The sequence below is a fragment of the Bos indicus x Bos taurus genome, chromosome X (genome assembly GCF_003369695.1).
Source record: "Bos indicus x Bos taurus breed Angus x Brahman F1 hybrid chromosome X, Bos_hybrid_MaternalHap_v2.0, whole genome shotgun sequence".
Lineage (NCBI taxonomy): Eukaryota > Metazoa > Chordata > Mammalia > Artiodactyla > Bovidae > Bos > Bos indicus x Bos taurus.
In genome coordinates, this window is record NC_040105.1 from 112,856,670 (window position 1) to 112,878,794 (window position 22,125).

At 42.3% G+C, this 22,125-nt stretch overlaps 1 protein-coding gene across 4 annotated transcripts in view; it reads right to left on the reverse strand.

Moving 5' to 3' along the window:
• Positions 1 to 22,125, reverse strand: part of MTM1 (myotubularin 1) — a 92,423-nt gene that overhangs the window by 24,574 nt on the left and 45,724 nt on the right. For all 4 annotated transcript variants that reach the window (XM_027533956.1, XM_027533957.1, XM_027533955.1 and 1 more), the window contains 2 exons: positions 2,617 to 2,700; positions 251 to 400 (listed from right to left, as the gene is read on the reverse strand). In XM_027533956.1, the coding sequence (XP_027389757.1) occupies positions 251 to 400; positions 2,617 to 2,700 (234 nt within the window). The remainder of the gene's footprint in view (positions 1 to 250; positions 401 to 2,616; positions 2,701 to 22,125) is intronic.

A 22,125-nucleotide genomic window follows, 5' to 3' on the forward strand; every position in this document is an offset into this window, starting at 1 on the left:
TTCACCTAGTGTTACCTGTTCCCTCTCCTATATAAAAACTACTTGAGTTCATGCTCTATCCTTGACTGCAAGCTTCTGGGGGGGGGGCAGGTAACGTCTTACTTCTTTCCTCATTTGGCCTGCTGCTTTGCACTCAGAAGACATTTGATAATATCTTGTGGGACTGAAATTCCAAAAGAGTGTTTCTCTAAATTACTTGACTACCATTCTCATGGCACCCTTTACAAAAGACATGAATTGCAGTACTCACTGGAATTCGGTTTCGGGATCGAAAAGTTGCAACTCTCCTAAGATCTTCATCAGAGGCACGATATGGAACCACCAAGAGAGCTGGGTACGTGTCACACAGTTTGTAGCACTTATTAATAAAAGTGATTCTCCAGTGGTGATTGGGCAAGCCCTGCAGGAGAAAAGGAAGTTCGTGTCAACACAGAGGACTCCTCTCTGGGTCTGGCCATCACTAGGTCTCCTTTCTCCTTTCGAGCAGAAGGCAAACGTGCATCTGACAGCAGAGTGATAACACTCTACTGATTCCCAGTAAGGGAACCAGATTGGTAATCCAGATAACAGAACACAAGACAAAACACAGGTGGGCTCCAAAATTCTAAACTGTCATTGATAAATGCAAATTCTGTTCAACTTGAGATCTTCCTTCATTTCATGCCAAACTCTTCTTTACTACTTGTACAGAGAAACTCAAGCTCACCCCCCCACCCACTCACACACCTTAAAGAAATGTACATTGTGTAATCTTCATGTGTGTCTAATTGAGGGTAGAAAAGCTATCAGGCAACTTCTACCCCCTACTCAAAACAGGGGGAATACTTCAACCTGCTCCAAAGTAGAAAGAAGCTAAGCTTGTAAAGAAATTCACAAAGTATGTCATTGTCAATGTATGGCAAAAACCACTACAATGTTGTAAAGTAATTAGCCTCCAATTAAAATAAATAAATTAATTTAAAAAATAAATTCACAGAAGGGAAGTAAGGAAAACCCCTTTGGGGAGGCTCATTTTGCCACCTCCTAAGAGTTTTCAATCAAGTGGTTTGGGATGGGTGATTGCTCTATGGCTTGTATGACAAATAGAGTCATTTGCATTTGAGGCGGCCGGCTAGTGTGACAGGGACACACAGAAGACATCTTCCATCCTACTGTCTACTCACAAAATTGCATCTAGTGGGGACAAGATCCAGAGGTGCTGGAATAACTCCCTCCCCACACTCACAAATACAGAAGTACGCACAGAAAAGTGAGCCATGTGGGGGCTTGTTTTGGGAACAAGCATTGTACCTTGTCTTTAGGTCTGGCCCCATAGAGTCCAGACAAAGCAGATGAGTCTGATGTCAAGTCCAATTAGAGAGTTACAAGTCCCATCAGAAAGGTATAAGAAAAAAAGATGGAATATAATGGCAGTCTAGAAAAAAATACCTTCAATAGTTCATATATGCATGCAAGCTTAAAAGCAGGAACTGTTTTGTTTCAAGCTAGAAGCTTTGACCTACAAAATAAGTCTAACTACTGTAAATAATACTTCAAAATTAAGGTGCAAATAGTTTAATGTATAACACTACAGAGGTCTCCAAAACATGCAAGATGTTTCAATGGTCCTTCTTCTGCCTCCATATATAACCCAGAAGACAGGTTATTAATGACAGGTACACACAGCCTTTGAAAATGAAATAGTCTAAAGCTAGCAACAAGGCGTACTACTTCATATATGTGCTCCAGAGATAAATTTCCACACCTGCATGTCTGATCAAGACTAAACAGGGAACTCAGCCAAGAGGCCTCATAGTGGAAGTGGTGGCTTAAAGGTTCTCAAGTCTAGTGTTTCGCACTTTGACTTTACACTCACTGGGCTTGATTTGATTCTCAAACCTAATTCAACAAAACTTCCCAATTATTTTACAAGCTTTATAGAATGAGATTTAGGAAAAATCTCATCACAAAACTCCTAGCTGTCCCATGATTTGGTTATAGCAGAGGTCAAAATGCAGCTCTTGTTCCATAAGAGGCATGGGAATCTTCTTAAAAATGCCAGGAGACCTTCACCTCTGAACAGCAACAATACTCGTAGCCTCCTACTTTATTGTTGCAAGTAAATATGCACATGGGTAAAGTTTACTAAGACAGCAATAAAGGCAGTTCTCATACACACTCATCAAAGCTTGCCTGGAAAAGTCATCATTACAGTTCTAATTCATTTGAATCTCTAAGCCAAAATGAATATAACTGAAATCTAACTGCCAGTAATAGTTAAGCTCCCAAACACATAAATACACTGTGACATCAATTCCTGAGTAGTAAGACAGAAGCCTGGCTTTTCTAGACTCTGAGTATTTGATTCATTTTGTGGACAACATATAATGGATGTTCTTCGTGTAGTGGAAAGAAAACAAAATTACCCATGCAACCGTCAATGCAGCTTGAACATGGCCCTGTAAGAGCTTGTAGGCTTCACAGAACTAGACAGACAGAATAAGCCATGTTATACTACTGCTAGGAAAAAAGTATTTAGCAAGGGTGTTACTGATTCTCAAAGAGCATGACCAAAGGCATATATCCTCAGCAGGCACATTTGAGATTCCTCACATGGCACAGTATCTACTGACTTACCTGCCTTCTGTATTCTTCAACCGGATTATAAACGGTCCATCCATCCACATTAAACTTTTCTTCATTCAAAAATGCAAATATTGGCTAGAAAAGGCAAAAAAAAAAAAACAAAAACAGAATGTCAACTTCGGTGTAAAGGAACTAATACTCTACTAATACCACAACCTTAGATTTTTATTTTATTTTTTACCAGATTTGCCTACAATGAAATAACAACCTAATACTTTTTCTTGTCAGTTTTTTAAAACATTTATTTATTTTAATTGGAGGATAATTACTTTATGATATTGTGATGGGTTTTGCCATACATCAATATGAATTGCCCATTAAGCCAGAAATAACAGTGGCAAATTCAGACTAGACTTATGCTACCCTCTATCTTGATTAACCATTACTTTTGAGACCACAGTTTTCTATGACTACAAACATGACTTTTTCTTTTAGTTTTTTTTTTTTTGTAAAGTAATTTATTTATTTTAATTAGAGGCTAATTACTTTACAATAAACATGACTTTTGGTGGTTTGTTTTTAAAATGCTGTTGCACAAAAATCAGACTTCCAGACCCAAAAACACCCATCAATTTTAAGCAGTATTAGCAATCAATCAGGTAAAAGACACTTAAAAAAAAAAGAAAGAAGAAAATCCAACAATGATTAGTAAACAATGCCACTGTCTCAAAAGGGACCAGTGATGCATTAATCTATTAAAAAAGAGACAGACCATTAGGAAAATTCTTAAAAGAAAGAGACAGAACATTAGGAAAATTCTTAATTAACTTCTCTGTGAGTTCTGAATCAACGCCCTGATCTCTGAAACGACACTCATCTCTTCTCTATGCTCATTCTCAAGGTGACATTAAGGAATTTCATGACTTCAAATGCCATCCATACCCTGGTAATTCCTAAATATCTATCACTCTGCAGCTCCACTGTGATCTTCAGACTTGGCCACACAAGTGACCACACCATGGCTAGAGGACTGGGATGTTCACAACTCCCACCCAATCCTGCTCCTCCCAGTCTCCCTATTTCAGCAGATGCCAGCCCCATCCTTCGCACCTTGGCTTATCCTTATCATTCACTGCTAGCACCCTGGTTTAAGGCTCTGCCACTTCCACTTGGATTATTATAATAACGCCTCCTAACTCTGCTTTCATCTTTACATCTAAAGTCAGAGTAGTAGTGGCACAACCTAAGTCAGCTCAAATCCTTCCCCTGCCCCCAAATCCTCCTGTGGGAGCTTTTCATCTCACTTTGGGTAAAAGTGGAAGTACTTGCAATGGCCCCCGTGGCCATCTGGCCACCTCTCCCACGATGTCTCTGCTCCTCTGCTTCATCAGTCTGCTCCAGCCATGCTGGCTTTTAGTGCTGCTCCCCAAGAGCACTAAGCACACACCAATCTCAGGGCCTTTGCACCTGCTGTTCCAGTTGTCTGGAATCCTTGCCCTCATGGTTTCCTCCCTTCTTTCTTTCACATCTCTGCTCAAATATAACCTTAATCAATGAGCCTTTCTCTAAAACTCTACAGAAAAACAACACACACCCCCCGTCAACAGCACCCCTCATCCTCCTTCCCATTTTATTTCCATCACTTGTGACCATTTGACATGTATTTACTTGTTTGTTACTGTTGAACCCCTACCATCCTCTAGACCATGGGCTCCGTGAAGGCAGACACTTGCTTTCTTCCCATCCTCAATCCCCAGTAACTGAACAGTATCTGGCCCACGTAGGTGGAATACAAATTTCTTGATCAAATGGAAATGGAGAGCTTTATACAGCCCCTGCACAAGTACTTTCTCTGGAGGCACTTTTCCTCTAAGTCTCTTCCTTCCATCCATCAGCCTAAGGCCTCAGGTGCACCTGACCCCATTATAGAGAATTATAGAGAATTTCTGGAAAATCATCACTTAGAAGTCTTGGTTTTCTGTGGCAAGAGGTTTAAGGTGAAAGCAGATCAGGATCATGATCTCTGGAAGATCTTCTTGAACTTTCCAAAGCATGTGGCCCCCTCAGTTCAGTTCAGTCGCTCAGTTGTGCCCGACTCTTTGCGACCCCATGAATCACAGCAGGCCAGGCCTCCCTGTCCATCACCAACTCCTGGAGTTCACTTAGACTCACATCCATCGAGTCAGTGATGCCATGCAGCCATCTCATCCTCTGTCATCCCCTTCTCCTCCTGCCCCCAATTCCTCCCAGCATCAGACTCTTTTCCAATGAGTCAACTCTTTGCATGAGATGGCCAAAGTACTGCAGTTTCAACTTTAGCATCATTCCTTCCAAAGAACATTCAGGGCTGTGCCCCCCTCAGCAGGTCTCAACTCTGCACTAGGCCCCAGTGCTGTCTAGTAGCAATGACACTGATCTAGCTGTGCGATTATCGAGGCTTTAGGCTGATAGTGAATCCACAGCAATACTTGATTATTCAGTACCCTTGGGGAAAACAAGTGATTTCTGTTAACTGAAGTTTAACTTGAAGGCAGAAGGACCTTTGGTGAGACGAGCACTAAAATGCATAGCACACATCTTTATTCACACATGGCATCTACAGAACATGCCCAAGCATCCTTTTGGTGACATCATCTGAGCACCAGATACTGCACCTGTCAGGACCTGGCCTGGGTAAATACTCAACACTGCTGAACCTCATGCCAGTGGGATGCGTGTAGATGACGTGAGGCTGTACTGTCACTCGCTTTAGAAGAAAACCTAGAATCTGCTTTCCTGAAATAAGTTCCTGATTTCAACATGGTTTTTGTTCATTTTTTTTTTTCTGGTTTTTAGTTATTTGCATCTTTCCCATGAAGCTTAAGCAAATACGGTGGCTGTTCAAGAAGAATAAAATTGCTTACTCAAAAAGGCCAGATAAAGCTTTCTCTCCAGAAAAATAATGTGTATTAATGCCAAGAGTGTCCTCTGACTTGCCAGCAGCATTTTCAATGTAACTTACTACTTCTCAACCACTAAAAATAAACCAACTCTTTATTTGCTTCCAATATGCTCTTGCATCTTATATTAAAATTACTGATAAGTGTAAGGTAAGTATACAAAATTCTTGTCATCAGAAGCTATTTCCATAGCTTCTTTTATAAGTCACATAAGAGAACTGTCTGTATCATATGGTAATGATACAGTGTCCTCAAGGTAGCACAACCTATCAGGTGCCCTTTCTCATGAAATAGCTCTAGAATAACACGTCACAGTCTGAGTGATGTCTAGATATATAGGACAAGTCCATGACTGGCATCCTTGACTCAGGAAACGTGCCTATGGGAACTCCGTGATGACACTTGATGCTAAGAACCACACTTGGACCTCAAATATTTCAGGCAAGTTTATGAATCAAATAACAGCAAGATATTTCTTGCCATGAAATACAAAGCAACACATCTAACACTGAACTGGAGCTTAAGGTGGAAAAGAACAGATGTTCAAGCCAATATTTTAACTATCCAAATAAATTAGCTGACAATTACAAGAAAATACCTTTTTAACGTATTACTTGCTAGTTTAAATAGGAAAATACGATGTGAACACTGAGCTGTCACTAACTCTTTGGCTCTACTGAAGTAAGCATCCTATAAGAAGCAACGCGGACATTTTCTAAAGTTGAATGTACAGGAATTACTTCCCAGATATTTTAATTTCTACCCTTTTCCCCCCTTAAAGATTAAGATAAGAGAACAAAGCAAGAGTTTAAAAACACAAGCTCTCAATAGAGTAACATAAAGGTGGATTATTACCAAAAAACTAAGACTACTAAGCATTAAAGCAAGGACAACATCACCCATTCATCTTTGCCTTATTATCAAAAAGTATTCCCTACAAGTGATTACTTGTTACAAGGCTAATTACAGCTCCTGCATGAAAATGCTAAAACCTAAAGTTAGCAGCTTACGTTTCTTGAGGATTTTACCTGTCATTTATTTTCCCTTATAGACATGTAGTTTTTAAGGCTTTGAGTCTCTGAGAATTTGATTTGCAGGTTGCCATTTTCCACAGTGATTCCTACCTACAGCCCTGGGTCAGGTTGGGACACTGTTTGGGAAACATGAGTCCCATGGTGGGAACCGCTTCTAGAGACTGTCCCTCGTGGGAACGCACAGGGAGTCAGGTTCAAGGATGGTGATGACGTGCCCTCAGTGACCCTGTCCCTGCACCCATCTTGCTTCCCAAGAAGGATTCAATCCCAGCTCAGGGAGTGGGTAGGGGGTTCAGAGATGGGGTTGGGGTTTCCCCAATGTGCCAGGCACTGCCTGGGCCCCAGCTCACCCCGCTGAATCAAGACCCTCTGGGGGAGGGTGGTAATGGCCTGATCCTGAAGGGCCATGGATACACCAGAACACTAGGAATCTTTCTGAGGGCTCTGTGTGCTCAGACTATTTGAGGGGCTGCTTGACTTTTTTATTTTTTTAAGTGATTTTTGAAATAATTATAGATTGACAAGAAGTTGCAGAGAAAGGTATAGGGAAGACCCATGTGCCCTTTACCCAGCCTTCCACACGTGAGCATCTTGCATAACCAGAGCCCAGTATCAAAGTTGGGCAACTGACATCAGAAAACAGACACTCTCAAGTGCTCACCCCTGGCTTCACGTGAGCATGTCTTCCTTTATTCGGCTGTGTATGAATATTTGGGCATTTCACCAATTCAGATTCCTACTAGTCAAGAAATACCAGGCATGGAGACTTAAAAAAAAAAAAAAAAAAGCAATGTTGTGCATTTTTCCAGGATTAAAAATAGTACAATGTAACATTTGCAAAATGTTAAAGGACAAAGTTGAGATGAAAATCTCCAATTTCACACTGGGGAAGACAACTCTGACAAAGAGAATGTAACTTGTCTTTTTAATTTAGCTCCGTTTATCACTGTTGTGTCTTGTGGGAGCAAAAATCTGAAATGACAGCAGATTTTAGCTTTCGCTTAATTAGCCATCATTTTAAAATGGCACTTATATAAAGATGCACCGACTCGCTTTAAACATCTAGATTGGATTTATTGTTATTGAGTAGATTCTATAAACACTGAGTGATTCATGAGCTTCCTTCTTTGAGGAGGGAGAACTGTGTCACTGAGTTAGAATTCCTAGATCTCTCGAAGGGCCTTCACAGACAGCCAAAGCCTTGTCGTGCTGCCTCTCAGAACTGGATTTTTGAGTGTCAGATTTATAAAAATTAAATACCACTGAAGACAGAGACAGTTACAGAAGAAAACAATTTTCACAGTATTCAAGGAAGTAAATAGATAAGCTCTGTAAGATATAATAGTGCTTTCAAATGATGCTGTCACCACACAAAGCATGGTCATCAGTGGACACGATTCACTGCATCTCTGAGACCTAGCTTTAAAAATTCAGGAAACCAGTCACTAACTCTTTTGGGATAGAATTCTGCAATGTTTGAACAAGAATCTGAGGCATTTTTTCCTAATTTCATTTCAAAATTGAAGACATTAGCCTTTTTCAAAGTTTCCATTTACCACTGAAGGGTGCAGCAATGTAAAATTATCTCAAGAAACAAGACCACTTCATATAAGAACAATAATGCTTTCATTCAAGTTAGGAGGAAAAGTCTAAAATTTTAAGGAAGAACGATAGGAGGTGCTGAAACTTGGCAAAGTTTATAATTCTAAGCAATGGCTTCATGCTTGATACAGCGTTCAGCCTTTTACTATGACTTGACATAGTAAGAATTTGTACAACTGCATCAAAAGTAATATCATCCAAAAGTCTAACAAAAGTCTCATAGGTCAAAAAGCAACCTGTGCATGAATTACCATTGCTACTTCTGTTTGCATAAAGAATTCTCCTAGTTCTACCACTATCCTTTTCCCTGGAGAAAATGGCTTTAATATTCTTGAGTCACCCTTACCTTCATTTATAAATGTACATATTCACTTATTCAGGAAAGGACTACAAAAGTTCACTTGAAATGTCATTTCAATCATTTTAGAAAAAGAACATTCTTTACTATTTGTCAAAATTATAATCATTTAAGGCTGACATTTCTCAGGGTTCATATGTGACATCACTTTTCACTGTAATTCTCTCTCCTGATAACTTTGGCCACGTCAGTGAAAATGCCAACAATCAAATCCAGGTCTACCAAATAAACCTCTCCCCAGGTTTATTTATTTAAAGCTTCAGATCTATGCAGCCACTGGCCTCCCACATACCCACACCTGGTTGTCCCCTAAAACCTGTGACTCAGCACAGCCAAAACGAACTTGTCTTCTCTTCTTTATTCTGTTCCTATGTTGCCCATCTTGACCACTGGCCCCACCATCAACCTGTTTACCCAGGTTGGATTCATCCCTATCATCCATTTCCCCTCATAACTATAACTGGTCAATCAACAAATTCTACTGATCTGATCTTCTTGATCTTTCTCAAGTCTGTTCTCTACAGCCCCTCTCCACTGTCCCATTTTAAGGACTCATTATCACATACCGAGGGGCAAACGATTAGAAATGATGTCAATAAACATCAACAGAGGATTAAATAAAGTATGAGACAGTAAACAGAGTAGTAACAGAGTGAAGAAGCCCACTTGGTAGGCAGTATGTATTGGTAAATTTAGAAAGCAAGCTACGGAGGTGCATATGTAGCATATTCCATTAGGGTCAAAGGAGGAAGGAATATAAATAACGAACTGCCTGCATAGGTTACTATCACTGGGTGGATAGCAATACACTGAGAATGCTGGCTAAAGGGTGCTGGGAGGGAGATATTTTTACTATTTTTACTGCTGTAGTTAGTTCACTCTACTATAAGAAGATACCTGGCTTAGAAGAACAAACTATCTGTCACAGTTCTGGAGGCTGAGAAGTCTGAGGTCAAGGAGCCAGCATGGTCTAATTCTGTTGAGATCCACCTCCTGGTTTATAGAGGATGGCCTTTTTGCTGTACTGCACACGGTGGAGATGTGAAGTCTGGCCTCTTTTTAAAAGGGTACTAATCCCATCATGGGACACCACCCCCATGACTGCATCTAAAGCTAATCACCTCCCATTGCCCTGAGGGTTAGAGCTTCAACAGAAAATTTGTGGGGACACAAACATTCAGTCCTTTAATCTTTCCTTACTTTTCAACCATGCATACATTAGTCATTAAAAAAAAATTTAACATAAATGCTTGCTGAATAAAAGCCCTTTCTAAACAGGATATTCTTATAGGTCACTTGGTGGCTGCTAGCTCCTGTTCATTCATTCCACTGACATTATTAGATACATTTAAGAAACATTTACTTAGCAGACACTATCTCTTGTGAACAAGGTATTAAGCAGATAAAAAGAGAGTAATACACCACTACTGTCTTTAAAGAGTTAGAAATCCTCTGAAGGAGAGAGATGAGGAGGGAGCAGCTACTGTTCATGTAAAGAGGAGCAGGTTAAGTGCCCTGAAAGGTACAGATCAAGTGCCATGTGATGCCAGGGAATGCCAGAGTTACTTCTGGACAGACAGGCCTGGAGGGGTGCTAGTGGCATGGGAGATCACCTGGAAGGGTAAGACGACTTTGGACACGGTAACCATGAGGACCACAAAAAAGTCAAAAATGGAAGAAAACATGAGGCCATCAGCAAACACCTCGGTCTGGCAGCCAGCCCGCAGGTGGGTAGAAAAACAGGAGACCGTGGAGAGATGTGGCTGCATGGTGGCAAGAACAGAGGTTTGCATTTACACTGACAGGGAGGGACGAGAGGCTGAAGTTTCAGAGGTGAAGGGGTGAGATAGTCTGAGCTGCCTCCCAGGGGCAGCAACCTGACAGACAGCATGTGTAGTGTGGGCTGGATCAGAAACAGAAGTACAAAAATCAGCAAAAGCACCATCCCCACAGCTCAGAAGAGATGGAAACCTGAACTAAGTTGGGCTGGGGACGAAGAACACTTTGATTTAGTAAATATTACAGAAAAGAGAAATCTCCCACTGACCCTGATTTTGGAGGAGGAGGAAGATGGGGGGAAGGAAATGACAGCAATAGAGAAATTGGCAGCTCAAAGGAAGCTTAAGGGGAAAATGAGAGATTAATTTTAAACAAAGGTTTAGGCATCAGCTGAAGTCATGGAGCAGCTAATGGGAAACACAAAGCCATGAAGGCAATGCTGGTCAACACAAAAACAAAAAAGACTGGGGATAGCACAGAGCAAGGACGGACTTTTCTAGAAAACCGATATTTAGATGCCAGAAGCAAGCTGCTGCTGCTGCTGCTAAGTCGCTTAAGTCGTGTCCGACTCTGTGCGACCCCAGAGACGGCAGCCCACCAGGCTCCCCCGTCCCTGCGATTCTCCAGGCAAGAACACTGGAGTGGGTTGCCATTTCCTTCTCCAATGCATGAAAGTGAAAAAATAAAGTGAAGTCGCTCAGTCATGTCCAACTCCTAGCGACCCCATGGACTACAGCCCACCAGGCCCCTCCGTCCATGGGATTTTCCAGGCAAGAGTACTGCAGTGGGTTGCCATTGCCTTCTCCAAGAAGCAAGCTGAGGAACTAGAAAAGGAGGGCCAGGAGATTGAGACCTCAGAAGCCACAGGAGAGGTGTCTGCCAGCGTGATGATCTAGATGCTCTAATTGATATTTCTGCTGACAACATCTAAAACTGCTGGATAAAACAGAAACCCTTTTTAAAAATGCACTCATGAGCCTACAAGGGAAGAAGAGACTCTCAGAAGCCCAAGCCAAACTGTGAATGGAATGCAGAGAACAAGAAGAGTGGGCAGGACTGGTTTCTGTGGCCTCTTCGGCTGCAGGAGATAAGATGTAATGCCCTGGGCTGGCCAAGATGGGTGTCAAACTGGAAACTTCCTTCAATAACACTGTACCCTTAGGGCAAGAACAAACAGGAAACAAGTTCCTGAGACTCAGAGGGAGCTTACCTGTCTAGGTGAACTGTGCTGAGCAAGGGAGCCTACAGCACAGGGCTGCCAAAACTCATAAAACTTTCACAGTCCCAAAAACATCCTGCAGAGAATTTAATCTGTGAGTGCCCCATGCTGGGAGTGCCCCCCAAACGCCTGGCAGAAGAAAACGTAAAACTGCCTTCAATCCTGGCCCTGGAGTCTTCCCACAGATAAAGGCCCAAGGAATGAGTCCACAGGCAATCATCACCAACAGCCCAAGAAAGTAGGCCCCACAAGCCAGGAGACCAAGCCTGGCTGAAGAGAGAGGTGGTGAATTAAGTGGAAGACCCAGCAGCCCTGACACAAAGGGATGCTCTGTCAATTCTAACTTGGGACATCTGGTGGATATTTTATAAACATCTATTGCAGCTATTCAATTAAAAAAAAAAAAAAAACCTTTGAATGACGGTGTGGTGGAAGAGGCCAAGGTCTTACAGACTACCAAGTAGGAGAACTTGTAGGGCCTGGAATCACTTTCAAAACAACAGTTTCGATGAACTTATTTGCAGGGCAGCAATGGAGATGCAGACATAGAGAACAGACTTGTGGGCACAGTGGGGAAAGGAGAGAGAGGGACAACTGGAAAGAGTAGCATCGAAACATATACATTACCAAATGTAAAATAGATAGTGGGAATTCACTGTATGACTTAGGGAACTCAAACTAGTGCTCTGTGACAACCTAGAGGGGAGGGATGTGGTAGGAGGTGGGAGGAAGGTTCAAGATGGAGGGGATATATGTGTACCTATGGCTGACTTATGTTGATGTATGGTGGAAACCAACACGACATTTAAAAAACTTTTTTTAAATTTTAATTGGAGGCTAATTACTTTACAATATTGTAGTGGTTTTGCCATACATTCACATGAATCAGCAATGGGTGTACATGTGTTCCCCATCCTGACCCTCCCTCCCACCTCTCTCCCCATCCCATCCCTCAGAGTCATCCCAGTGCACCAGCCCTGAGCACCCTGCCTCATGCATTGAACCTGGACTGGCCATCTATTTCACATATGATAATACACATGTTTCAATGCTATTCTCTCAAATCATCCCACCCTCGCGTTCTCCCACAGAGTCCAACAGACTGTTCTTTACATCTGTGTCTCTTTTGCTGTCTCACATAGAGGGTCATCATTACCATCTTTCTAAATTCCATATATATGCATTAATATACTGTATTAGTGTTTTTCTTTCTGACTTACTTCACTCTGTATAATAGGCTCCAGTTTCATCCACCTCATTAGAATTGATTCAAATGCATTATTTTTAATGGCTGAGTAATACTCCATTGTGTATATGTACCACTGCTTTCTTATCCATTCGTCTACGGATGGACATCTAGGTTGCTTCCATGTCCTGGCTATTATAAACAGTGCTGCAATGAACATTGGGGTACACATGTCTCTTCAGTTCTGGTTTCCTCAGTATGTATGCCCAGCAGTGGGATTGCTGGGTCATATGGCAGTTCTATTTCCAGTTTTTTAAGGAATCTCCACACTGTTTTCCATAGTGGCTGTACTAGTTTGCATTCCCACCAACAGTGTAAGAGGGTTCCCTTTTTCTCCACACCCTCTCCAGCATTTATTGCTTATAGACTTTTGGATAGCAGCCATTCTGACCAGTGTGAGATGGTACCTCATTGTGGTTTTGATTTGCATTTCTCTGATAATGAGTGATGTTGAGCATCTTTTCATGTGTTTGTTACCCATCTGTATGTCTTCTTTGGAGAACTGTTTGCTTAGTTCTTTGGCCCATTTTTTGATTGGGTCATTTATTTTTCTGGATTTGAGCTGCAGGAGTTGCTTGTATATTTTTGAAATTAATTCTTTGTCAGTTGCTTCATTTGCTCTTATTTTCTCCCATTCTGAAGGCTGTTTTTTCACCTTGCTTACAGTTTTCTTCATTGTGCAAAAGCTTTTAAGTTTAATTAGGGCACATTTGTTTATTTTTGCTTTTATTTCCATTACTCTGGGAGGTGGGTCATAGGGAATCCTGCTATGATTTATGTCAGAGAGTGTTTTGCCTATGCTTTCCTCTAGGAGTTTTATAGTTTCTGGTCTTACATTTAGGGCTTTAATCCATTTTAAGTTTATTTTTGTGTATGGTGTTAGAAAGCGTTCTAGTTTCATTCTTTTACAAATGGTTGACCAGTTTTCCCAGCACCACTTGTTAAAGAAATTGTCTTTTCTCCATTGTATATACTTGCCTCCTTTGTCAAAGATAGGGTGTCCATAGGTGCGTGGATTTATCTCTGGGCTTTCTATTTCATTCCATTGATCTATGTTTCTGTCTTTGTGCCAGTACCATACTGTCTCAACACGGCATGTAAAGCAATTATCCTCTAATTAAAAATAAATTAATTAAAAGAAAACAGCCCTCCCCCCGAAAGAAAACCCAACAGTTCCCCCCAAGTTGCAAGGCAGGGAGTGGAAGGGAGGATGTGAGGACCAGCGGTGAGCACTGTGCTTCTGGACATGGAGGGCGGCACGGGGAAGCGGAGGGCAGTCCAGCTGGGACCATAGTCCCCAGAGATGGGCACAGGGAGGATGGCCGGGCATGTCTCAAGACCAGGGGAGAGGGCAGCGGAGAGAGACAGAAAGAAGACAGAGGGCAAAGTCTTACAGGATGCAGGAAGGGAGGAGCTTTAAAATCATGATTAGACCCTCTATGACCCAAGTTTACTGTTAATTTAAGAAAAAAAAAAATGTCCTGGTCAGAAAAAGAGATGGAGAACTAAGCCACCCTTGGGTCTCAGGCCGCATCCAGGCTAAGAGGTGCGTGCACATGTGTAGCTTCTCATTCAATTCCCAGGTGAAAATGAGCTTCTGGTTGTTGGCTATTAATCTGTAATCAGCCTAGAAAGGAAGAGTCTGCTCCATTTCAGTCTGGTTTACAACCTCAAAGCACAGAAAAAGTACCCCAGGTCATTCATTCTCGGTTCGTAGGGTCAAAAAAGAGGTGTATCCTCCCAGCCCCGTGTCGTATCCTTTATGGAATTATTTTGGTAGGCAAGCACCATGAGAAGTGCCATGAGAACACAAGGGGAAATGGCTCTGCTCAGACCACACGGCAGGGCAGGCTGGGGTTCAGTGAAGCCAGGAAGAAAGACAAGGGCCCTGCTCGCTGCTCTCCACAGAAAAGGCCTTGGAACCCGCAGCATCTCTCTTGGGGTCAGAGCCAGTGGATCTTCTCCCCTGGGCCCAAAAGATGGTCAAATTTACTAAAGCAAACACCAGAAGACTTTACAAGTCTCTGACTGCCAATCAGCTCATAGAAGAACAAAAAGTAGGAAATATGGCAATACTGCAGAGCCGAATCCAGAAAGGGGGCAAGCGCAGAGACACAAACCTGAGTGAGCCATGCTACTCCGCAAGCAGGGTCACAGGTGGAAAGAACAGAAAACAACTTCTGAAGAGCTCTGTGTATTACCTGGCACCACTGCCCATACATCCCATTTCTACTTAAGATTTTTTTTTTTTTTTTCACGCTCTCAAATAGACGACTTTCAACTAATCCTTTGGCAAGGTACAAGCCTCAGTTGGTTACTGAGACTACTAACTGTTACGTGTGGAGCATCTTTCTTTTAAAGGGCTTAAAGTGTCCCACATATGATCACAATGACTTTTTTCATATTCTTGGGAAGAGTGGGTCAGAGTAATCATCCTTATTCTCTCCACCTGCTGGGAAACACGGGGCGCTAAGAACAGAAGCACTGACATTTATTGGGCACTTACTGCGTGCCAGGAGCTCTTGTAAGTACTTTTCATTTGATCCTCACATAACCCCCTGTGGGGTGGAGACTGTTATTATCCCCATTGGAGATGAAAATGCTGAAGCACAGAAATATTACATGATTTTCAAAGTTGCGAAGCAGGTAAAGGACTGAGTTGGATTCAGACATGGAACTCTGGATGCCTGGGTCCCATGCTGGCAACCACCATGCAGAAGGGACCTGCGAATGACTCCTCCCACTACTGAGCTTCCCCAATCCAGGCCACTGGGAGCCTGGCAGCTGGGTCTCGGGCTCCATTTCTTCTAGCTCTACATTTCCCTTATGTGAATCTACAGACCATGAGTTTAATCATACACTCAAGCCCTTCATTTAAACAAATGTCAAGAAAATCCACACAGACCTAAAGATAAAGATATATTTAAGCAACTGTATTAGTGCATGCTGCTGCTGCCGCCACTAAGTAGCTTCAGTCGTGTCCAACTCTGTGAGACCCCATAGACGGCAGCCCACCAGGCTCCCCCATCCCTGGGATTCTCCAGGAAAGAACACTGGAGTGGGTTGTCATTTCCTTCTCCAATGCATAAAAGTGAAAAGTGAAAGTGAAGTCACTCAGTCGTGTCTGACTCTTAGCGACACCATAGATTGCAGCCTACCAGGCTCCTCCGTCCATGGGATTTTCCAGGCAAGAGTACTGGAGTGGGGTGCCATTGCCTTCTCCTGTATTGCTGCATAAACAAACTTAAAACACAATTTATTCTACATATTCTATCATTATCAAACGTTCTAGACTACGAGTAACAGAAAGCCAAAGACTTTATACCATGATCCAGACACACACAGATAACAGATAGAGATGCTCTTAATATTTTCATGACTCAATAACAGATTGGGATTCAGAGTTTAAAAGAGAAAAACTCCCATCTAAAATTTGTATTATCTCTGATGATTCCATCTGAGTAAAACAATGAGCAAACAATAAAGGAAATCAATGAAAGAGGATCTTTAGCATTGAACATACGACTCTAACAATTAAACTATTTTTCTGTAGCAGTATCAGGCTCTGTTCATATGTACACCTGCCTTTAAAAAACAACCATGATATCAGAGGCATTGTCACATTTCTTATCATAAAAAGAAATACTAGTTCTATCATTTCCTTAGAACTAGTATTGACTTGCAATATCATTTAAGAAAATGGTACGATTTCTACTGTTTGAAAAGCAAAGCAAAAATAAAACAAGAAAATAAATGTCCCAGTTCAAAAAGAAAGTGCAATCTAAACAATTTTCAAGTCTTAATGGATTGACTTAATATAGAACCAATCAAGGTAATGGTTTGGGATCCACTGTGTGTGGCTAAACGGCTCAAGGTCAATTCAAAGTTTCAGTCCCAAATGAACACACCGAGTGGTGAAAATACTAATGGGGAAGGACGCAAGAGAGCCAGGGCTGGTGTGAAAGAAAAAATCTCACTCACATGCCACTTGCTCATGGCTCGATTTGGAACCCAGCTCTCTTGGCCTCCAGACACCATTTCACCAACACAACTGTTACGTTACTTCTGGCATCCAGTGCCAATAACAATCACTGAGATAATCTGCAGCTGCTTTGACAGTTTCAGTAATGTTAACAAAGTGCTATTTTTCAAGCAGGGGCCCTTTGTATTGTTCAATGCAATCAGGCTTAGATTACGCTTCCAGGAAATCCCTTTCTGGCACACTCTCGCATTCCCCACTGTGGCAGTTTGGAAACTTTTCTTCCCCTCCTGTCTCAGAGGAATAATTGTCCCTTCTCCTTTCCCAACCTGCCCTGCAAAATGGGCTTCAGCCCATGCCCCCACCCCACCCTGTTTTCTGCTCAGGAAAGGAACCCTCTTCTCTCTTGCTTTCCCCTGCCCACCATCTTCATTCACCTTTTTCAGATTCTCAGGGAAACATGTCTTCCCTCCAGCTGACTGCTACCACTACTTTGTGTTTTGAAACATCCCTTGCTCTCTCTTTAAACCTCCATCAACTGGCTCCCATCCCCACCACTCAGACCACCGCCTGCGATTCATAAAAGTTTAACCAGTGTATGCCTATACTGGACACTGGAGGGGCAGGATGAGAAAGGAGTGTCCCAGCCTCAAGCAATCCACAGTTAGGGGGTCCAGTCCCCAAGGACCTCTTCCTGAGTGTCCTCCCCAGCCCCACAACCTCACACACCCATCACCACAACTTCGCACACCCATCACCACCTTCTCAGAGCTCACTCTGCCTTTGGCTTCCACAGATCCCAACCTGCAGGCTCTCCCCATCACCTCTCTCACCATCATTCTCCTTGCTAGCTTCTCTGGTACACACCAGAGCTCCTCAACCCAGGACCTACAGGTGAGCTTCCCAGGGGCTCCAAGTCCCCTAAAATTTTACATCCAGTTTTGTACCTAAGTGTGTCTGTCAGTGGAGGAGAAACCCTAACTTGCACCATGTTACCAAAGGAATCCATGACTCCAAACAGATGGAGCACCACGATTCCAGGTCTATACTTCTGGACTCTCTTCTAAGAGGTGGGCTTGCAATTGCTGCTGGAAACTCTTGTCAAAAGATACTAACTGGCCCTGCGAGCAAAACAGAATTCCCCATCCTCCTTCCTCGCCCCAGCTCCTACCTGCTTCCCCAAATGAAATCCGTTTTTTACTTCCCTGCCCTGCTATCCCTCAGGCCGCAGACCTCAGAAGGAAGGATGACTCACCCTTCCTCCCGGTTCTCCGAGATCAAACTACCGCCCAAGCATGTGGTCTCCACCTGCACCACCAGCATCTTGTTTGGTCCTCCCTCTGACCCTACTCCTGGCTTCATTTATTTCAAAACCTTCACTAAGTCTCTGCTACTTCCCAAGGTACAAGCTCCTGAGTCAGCAGATCCCTCCACCTGATGTGCCCAGCTCTTGCCCCCTCCTCCCATCCCATGCTTTCTGGCGCCTAATAAGCACTCTCCATGCTGCCAACTTACCCTCCCTAGTGCTGAGGGTCAGGATCTTGCCTCTGCCTAAAAAACCACCTCCTCCACCATCCTCGTCCACAGGAAATGACAACCATCCTCAAGGCCCAACCCAAATGACTATCAATTCCACGCAGGCTTTTCCAGCTGGACCTGTTCCTTTTCTGGGAATCGCCAGCTGGCTTCCCTGGCCTCTTACGGCACTGGCTGTCGACCAACCTGTATCAGAGACATATGCGTTTGTCACATCACTTCTGTTACATCCCCAAATGTAACCAGGTCTCATTCGTCGTACTACAACTTCTTGTCATCCACCTTCATGGCTCCCCCAACACAACCCAACACACTACCCTGAAATGAATTTGACTGATGAAATACCTGCACACACTGAATGGAATAGCAGGGGCTAACATTCCAAAGTGAAAGTGAAAGTGAAGTCGCTCAGTCATGTCTGACTCTTTGCAACCCCATGGACTGTCGCCTATCAGGCTCCTCCGTCCATGGGATTTTCCAGGCAAGAGTGCTGGAGTGGATTGCCATTTCCTTCTCCAGGGGATCTTCCCGACCCAGGAATCGAACCCGGGTCCCCTGCATTGCAGGCAGACGCTTTACCATCTGAGCCACCAGGGAAGCCCCAAGCTATGTCAATAGCTGATCTGTTTTTATCTCTATTTTGTATTGTTTTGGTGAATAGTTTGATTTTCTTTTTTAAGATGACTTTGAGTGGTTAAAATTTAAGAGAATATAATTTTCCACAACTTTGTATGAGCCATTCAGTTCCCGTTTTTTTCTCCAGTTTTTCACTTTATTGTCTTCCTAAACAAAAAAGTAGGGATGCCTAGCACAGACACAAAAAATAAAGCAAAGCACCCCTCTGGACCACTCCAACGACAGCAACCCAGAATCCTATATCCTCTGATAACACACCCACAATATCCAGAAATCCATCCCAAGTCTCTCCACAGAATGAAATTTTCCTTCACTTTCCTCTGAACCTGTATTCACTTAAAAAAGCCATCATTGTACATCTCCCATGCAGAAGTGATTATGCTGAGGTTAGAGAGATAGATAAAGGCTGATCCCGCCTTGATAAGCTCACAGAATAGGAGGGGGATGGGCAATTACTATATAATTATGACAGAAGCCAGACTGAGGGAGGTAAGTGCTCCAGTAGCAGGACCTACAAAGTCCAAACAAGTGACAGGTGTGATGAACTCCCACCAGGGATCACGCATGATGTGGGAAAGGATCTAGGACTGAGCAAAATGGTGAGGGATGGGCTCTAGAGAGATGAAGGGACCTCAGGTAGAGGGGACGGGGAAACCAAAGATTGAATTGAGAAAGTTCTATGTATACCAGAGGGGCACAGGGCCATCCTATGTGGTTGGAGTCTAGGGTATAAGCCATGGGAAGTCACTGAACATTTTTTGTGTGAAGAGAGGGACATAGAGTGACATGATCATACAGTACTTTTAAAAAAAGACAGCAGCAAAGAGGAGGATAAGTTGGAAGGAAAGTGAGTTGGGAAGCACAGGTAGATGGGAAGAAATATTCGAGTTACTCATAAGCAGAACCTGGGCTTCTTCCCTCATGGCTCAGATGGTAAAGAACCAGCCTGCAAGGAAGGAGACACAGGTTCGATCCCTGGGTCAGGAAGATCTCCTGGAGAAGGGACTGGCTACCCACTCCAGTATTTTGTCTGGAGAATTCCATGGACAGAAGAGCCTGGAGGGCTACAGTCCATGGAGTCGCAAAGAGTCAGACACAACTGAGCGATAAGCAGAACCACACAATAATAATAATAATAACACCCAATAATAATAATAACACACAATAAGCAGAACCTACAGGATTTGGAATTGATGCAGCTAGGGAGGCAAGGCAGGGGAATGAGAAAGCTGACTTCATAAATAAAATACAAGGGTGTAATGTACAGCATAAGGAATATAACCAATATTTATAATAATAAAATGGAGTATAATCGGTAAAAATACTAAATCACTATATTTTATACCTAAAACAAATATAACATTGTAAATCAACTGTACTTCAATACAATAAATAAGTTTTATGCCTGATTGGGGCAGGGCAGTTGACTTCAAGTTCTTGAACCTGAGAAACTGAGGATCATCCAAATTGAGGGATATGTAGGCTGAAGAATAGTTCTGGTGAACTGCAAAGAGGTTAGGGAGATGGTGAACTTGTGATTCTCACAGACTTCCAGAGGAAGGTGTTTGAGAGGTTCATTTAGATTCACTCAAGGCCAATTTTCAAGACTAGATTTAGAAATTACCCATATAGCGATGACAGCTTAAGCTATGGATTAAACAAAATCATCAAGGCAAAGTGAGTAACAAGACAAGAAGGTTGATAGGGAACCACCACCAAGATGTCTACACTTAAGGAAAAAACAGAGGCAGTGGACACTAGGAAGGAACAGTCAAGATGGTACAGCAACACAGAAACCAAGACTCACAAAAAGAGAGTGGTCAAAATTACTGAATGCTTGGGGGAGATCAAAAACAATGAAGACTGAAGTGAGTCACTAGATTCAGCCAGAGAGAGGTCTCAGTTCCAAGGAGGTACCTTCAATAAAACTGGATACTAGAATGGTCTAGGGGAATGAATGAACCAGAGATGTGGAGAGACTAGAATGTTCTTTCCAGAAGTTTGGACTGAAATGAGAAATGGAATAGTAGTTTAGGGGAAAGCTGGTTCAACACTTTAACTTGTTTTTAGGGTGAAGTGAAGTGAAGTGAAAGTTGCTCAGTCGTGTCTGACTCTTTGCGACCCCATGGACGAAACAGTCCATGGAATTCTCCAGGCCAGAATACTGGAGTGGGTAGCCATTCCCTTCTCCAGGGTCTCTTCCCAACCCAGGGATCAAACCCAGGTCTCCCGCATTGCAGGTGGATTCTTTACCATCTAGTAAAACCAAAAGGAGACAGAAAATCCCAGAGAAAGGAGATGACTGATCAAGCAAGATCACACAGGAGATGGACTGGGGCCTCAGCTCCTTCACACCTGCTGTGTAAACCATCTTCACATCTCTGATTATATAAGGCCAGATATGCAAAACTCAGGACAGAACCCATCCCCTCAATTAGTTTTCCTGGATTAGATGTACATTCTCACTTTCACAGTAATTCCAAAGATGTATTCCCATTAAACATTTTATTCTAGTCATTTAAAAATGTTAATATTGAAATATCTTTTAAATCACATATTTAACCAATAACTGAGAAAAGGCTTAACATGTATTTAACTCTTTGATATCATCACATTTGCTGTAAGCATCACATTTGAATCTCCAATCAACACATGACTCACAATGAGTACTCCAGATCCCCCTAGACCACAAGTCTTTGTATAATTGCCCTTTCCATCAGTCATAAATTTCCTTTGATGGAAAAACTGCTGATGAAATTCAGAAAGAAAGAAGCCATGTCTTGCTAGAAAAAAATTCAGGTCCCTATTGCCCCAAAACAAATAAATAAATAAAAGACAGGCATAGGAAGAAGAGTTCCATCTTTCATCACCTTCAGTCTAGCTGGAGCACTATTTATTCTATACTTAAAATAAAGGCATATATTTATTTAAAGAATTATTCCCCTGTTCTCCCCTTGATAGATGTTTGCCTTCAAGTTTGTTTAAAGTCAAGCAGAGGATCCTGTGATAAACCAAAATGGAAAAGAATACGAAAAAGTGTATATACATAAATATATAATTGAATCACTTTGCTGTACAGCAGAAATTAACACAACACTATTAAATCAACTAAACTTCAATAAAAATTTTTAAAAAGACATTTAGAGAAAATTCTGAGAACACTATCAAAAATAAAATCAATAAATCTTTTGAAATTTAAGTTTCAAATAAAACAACAACAAAAAAATAACAA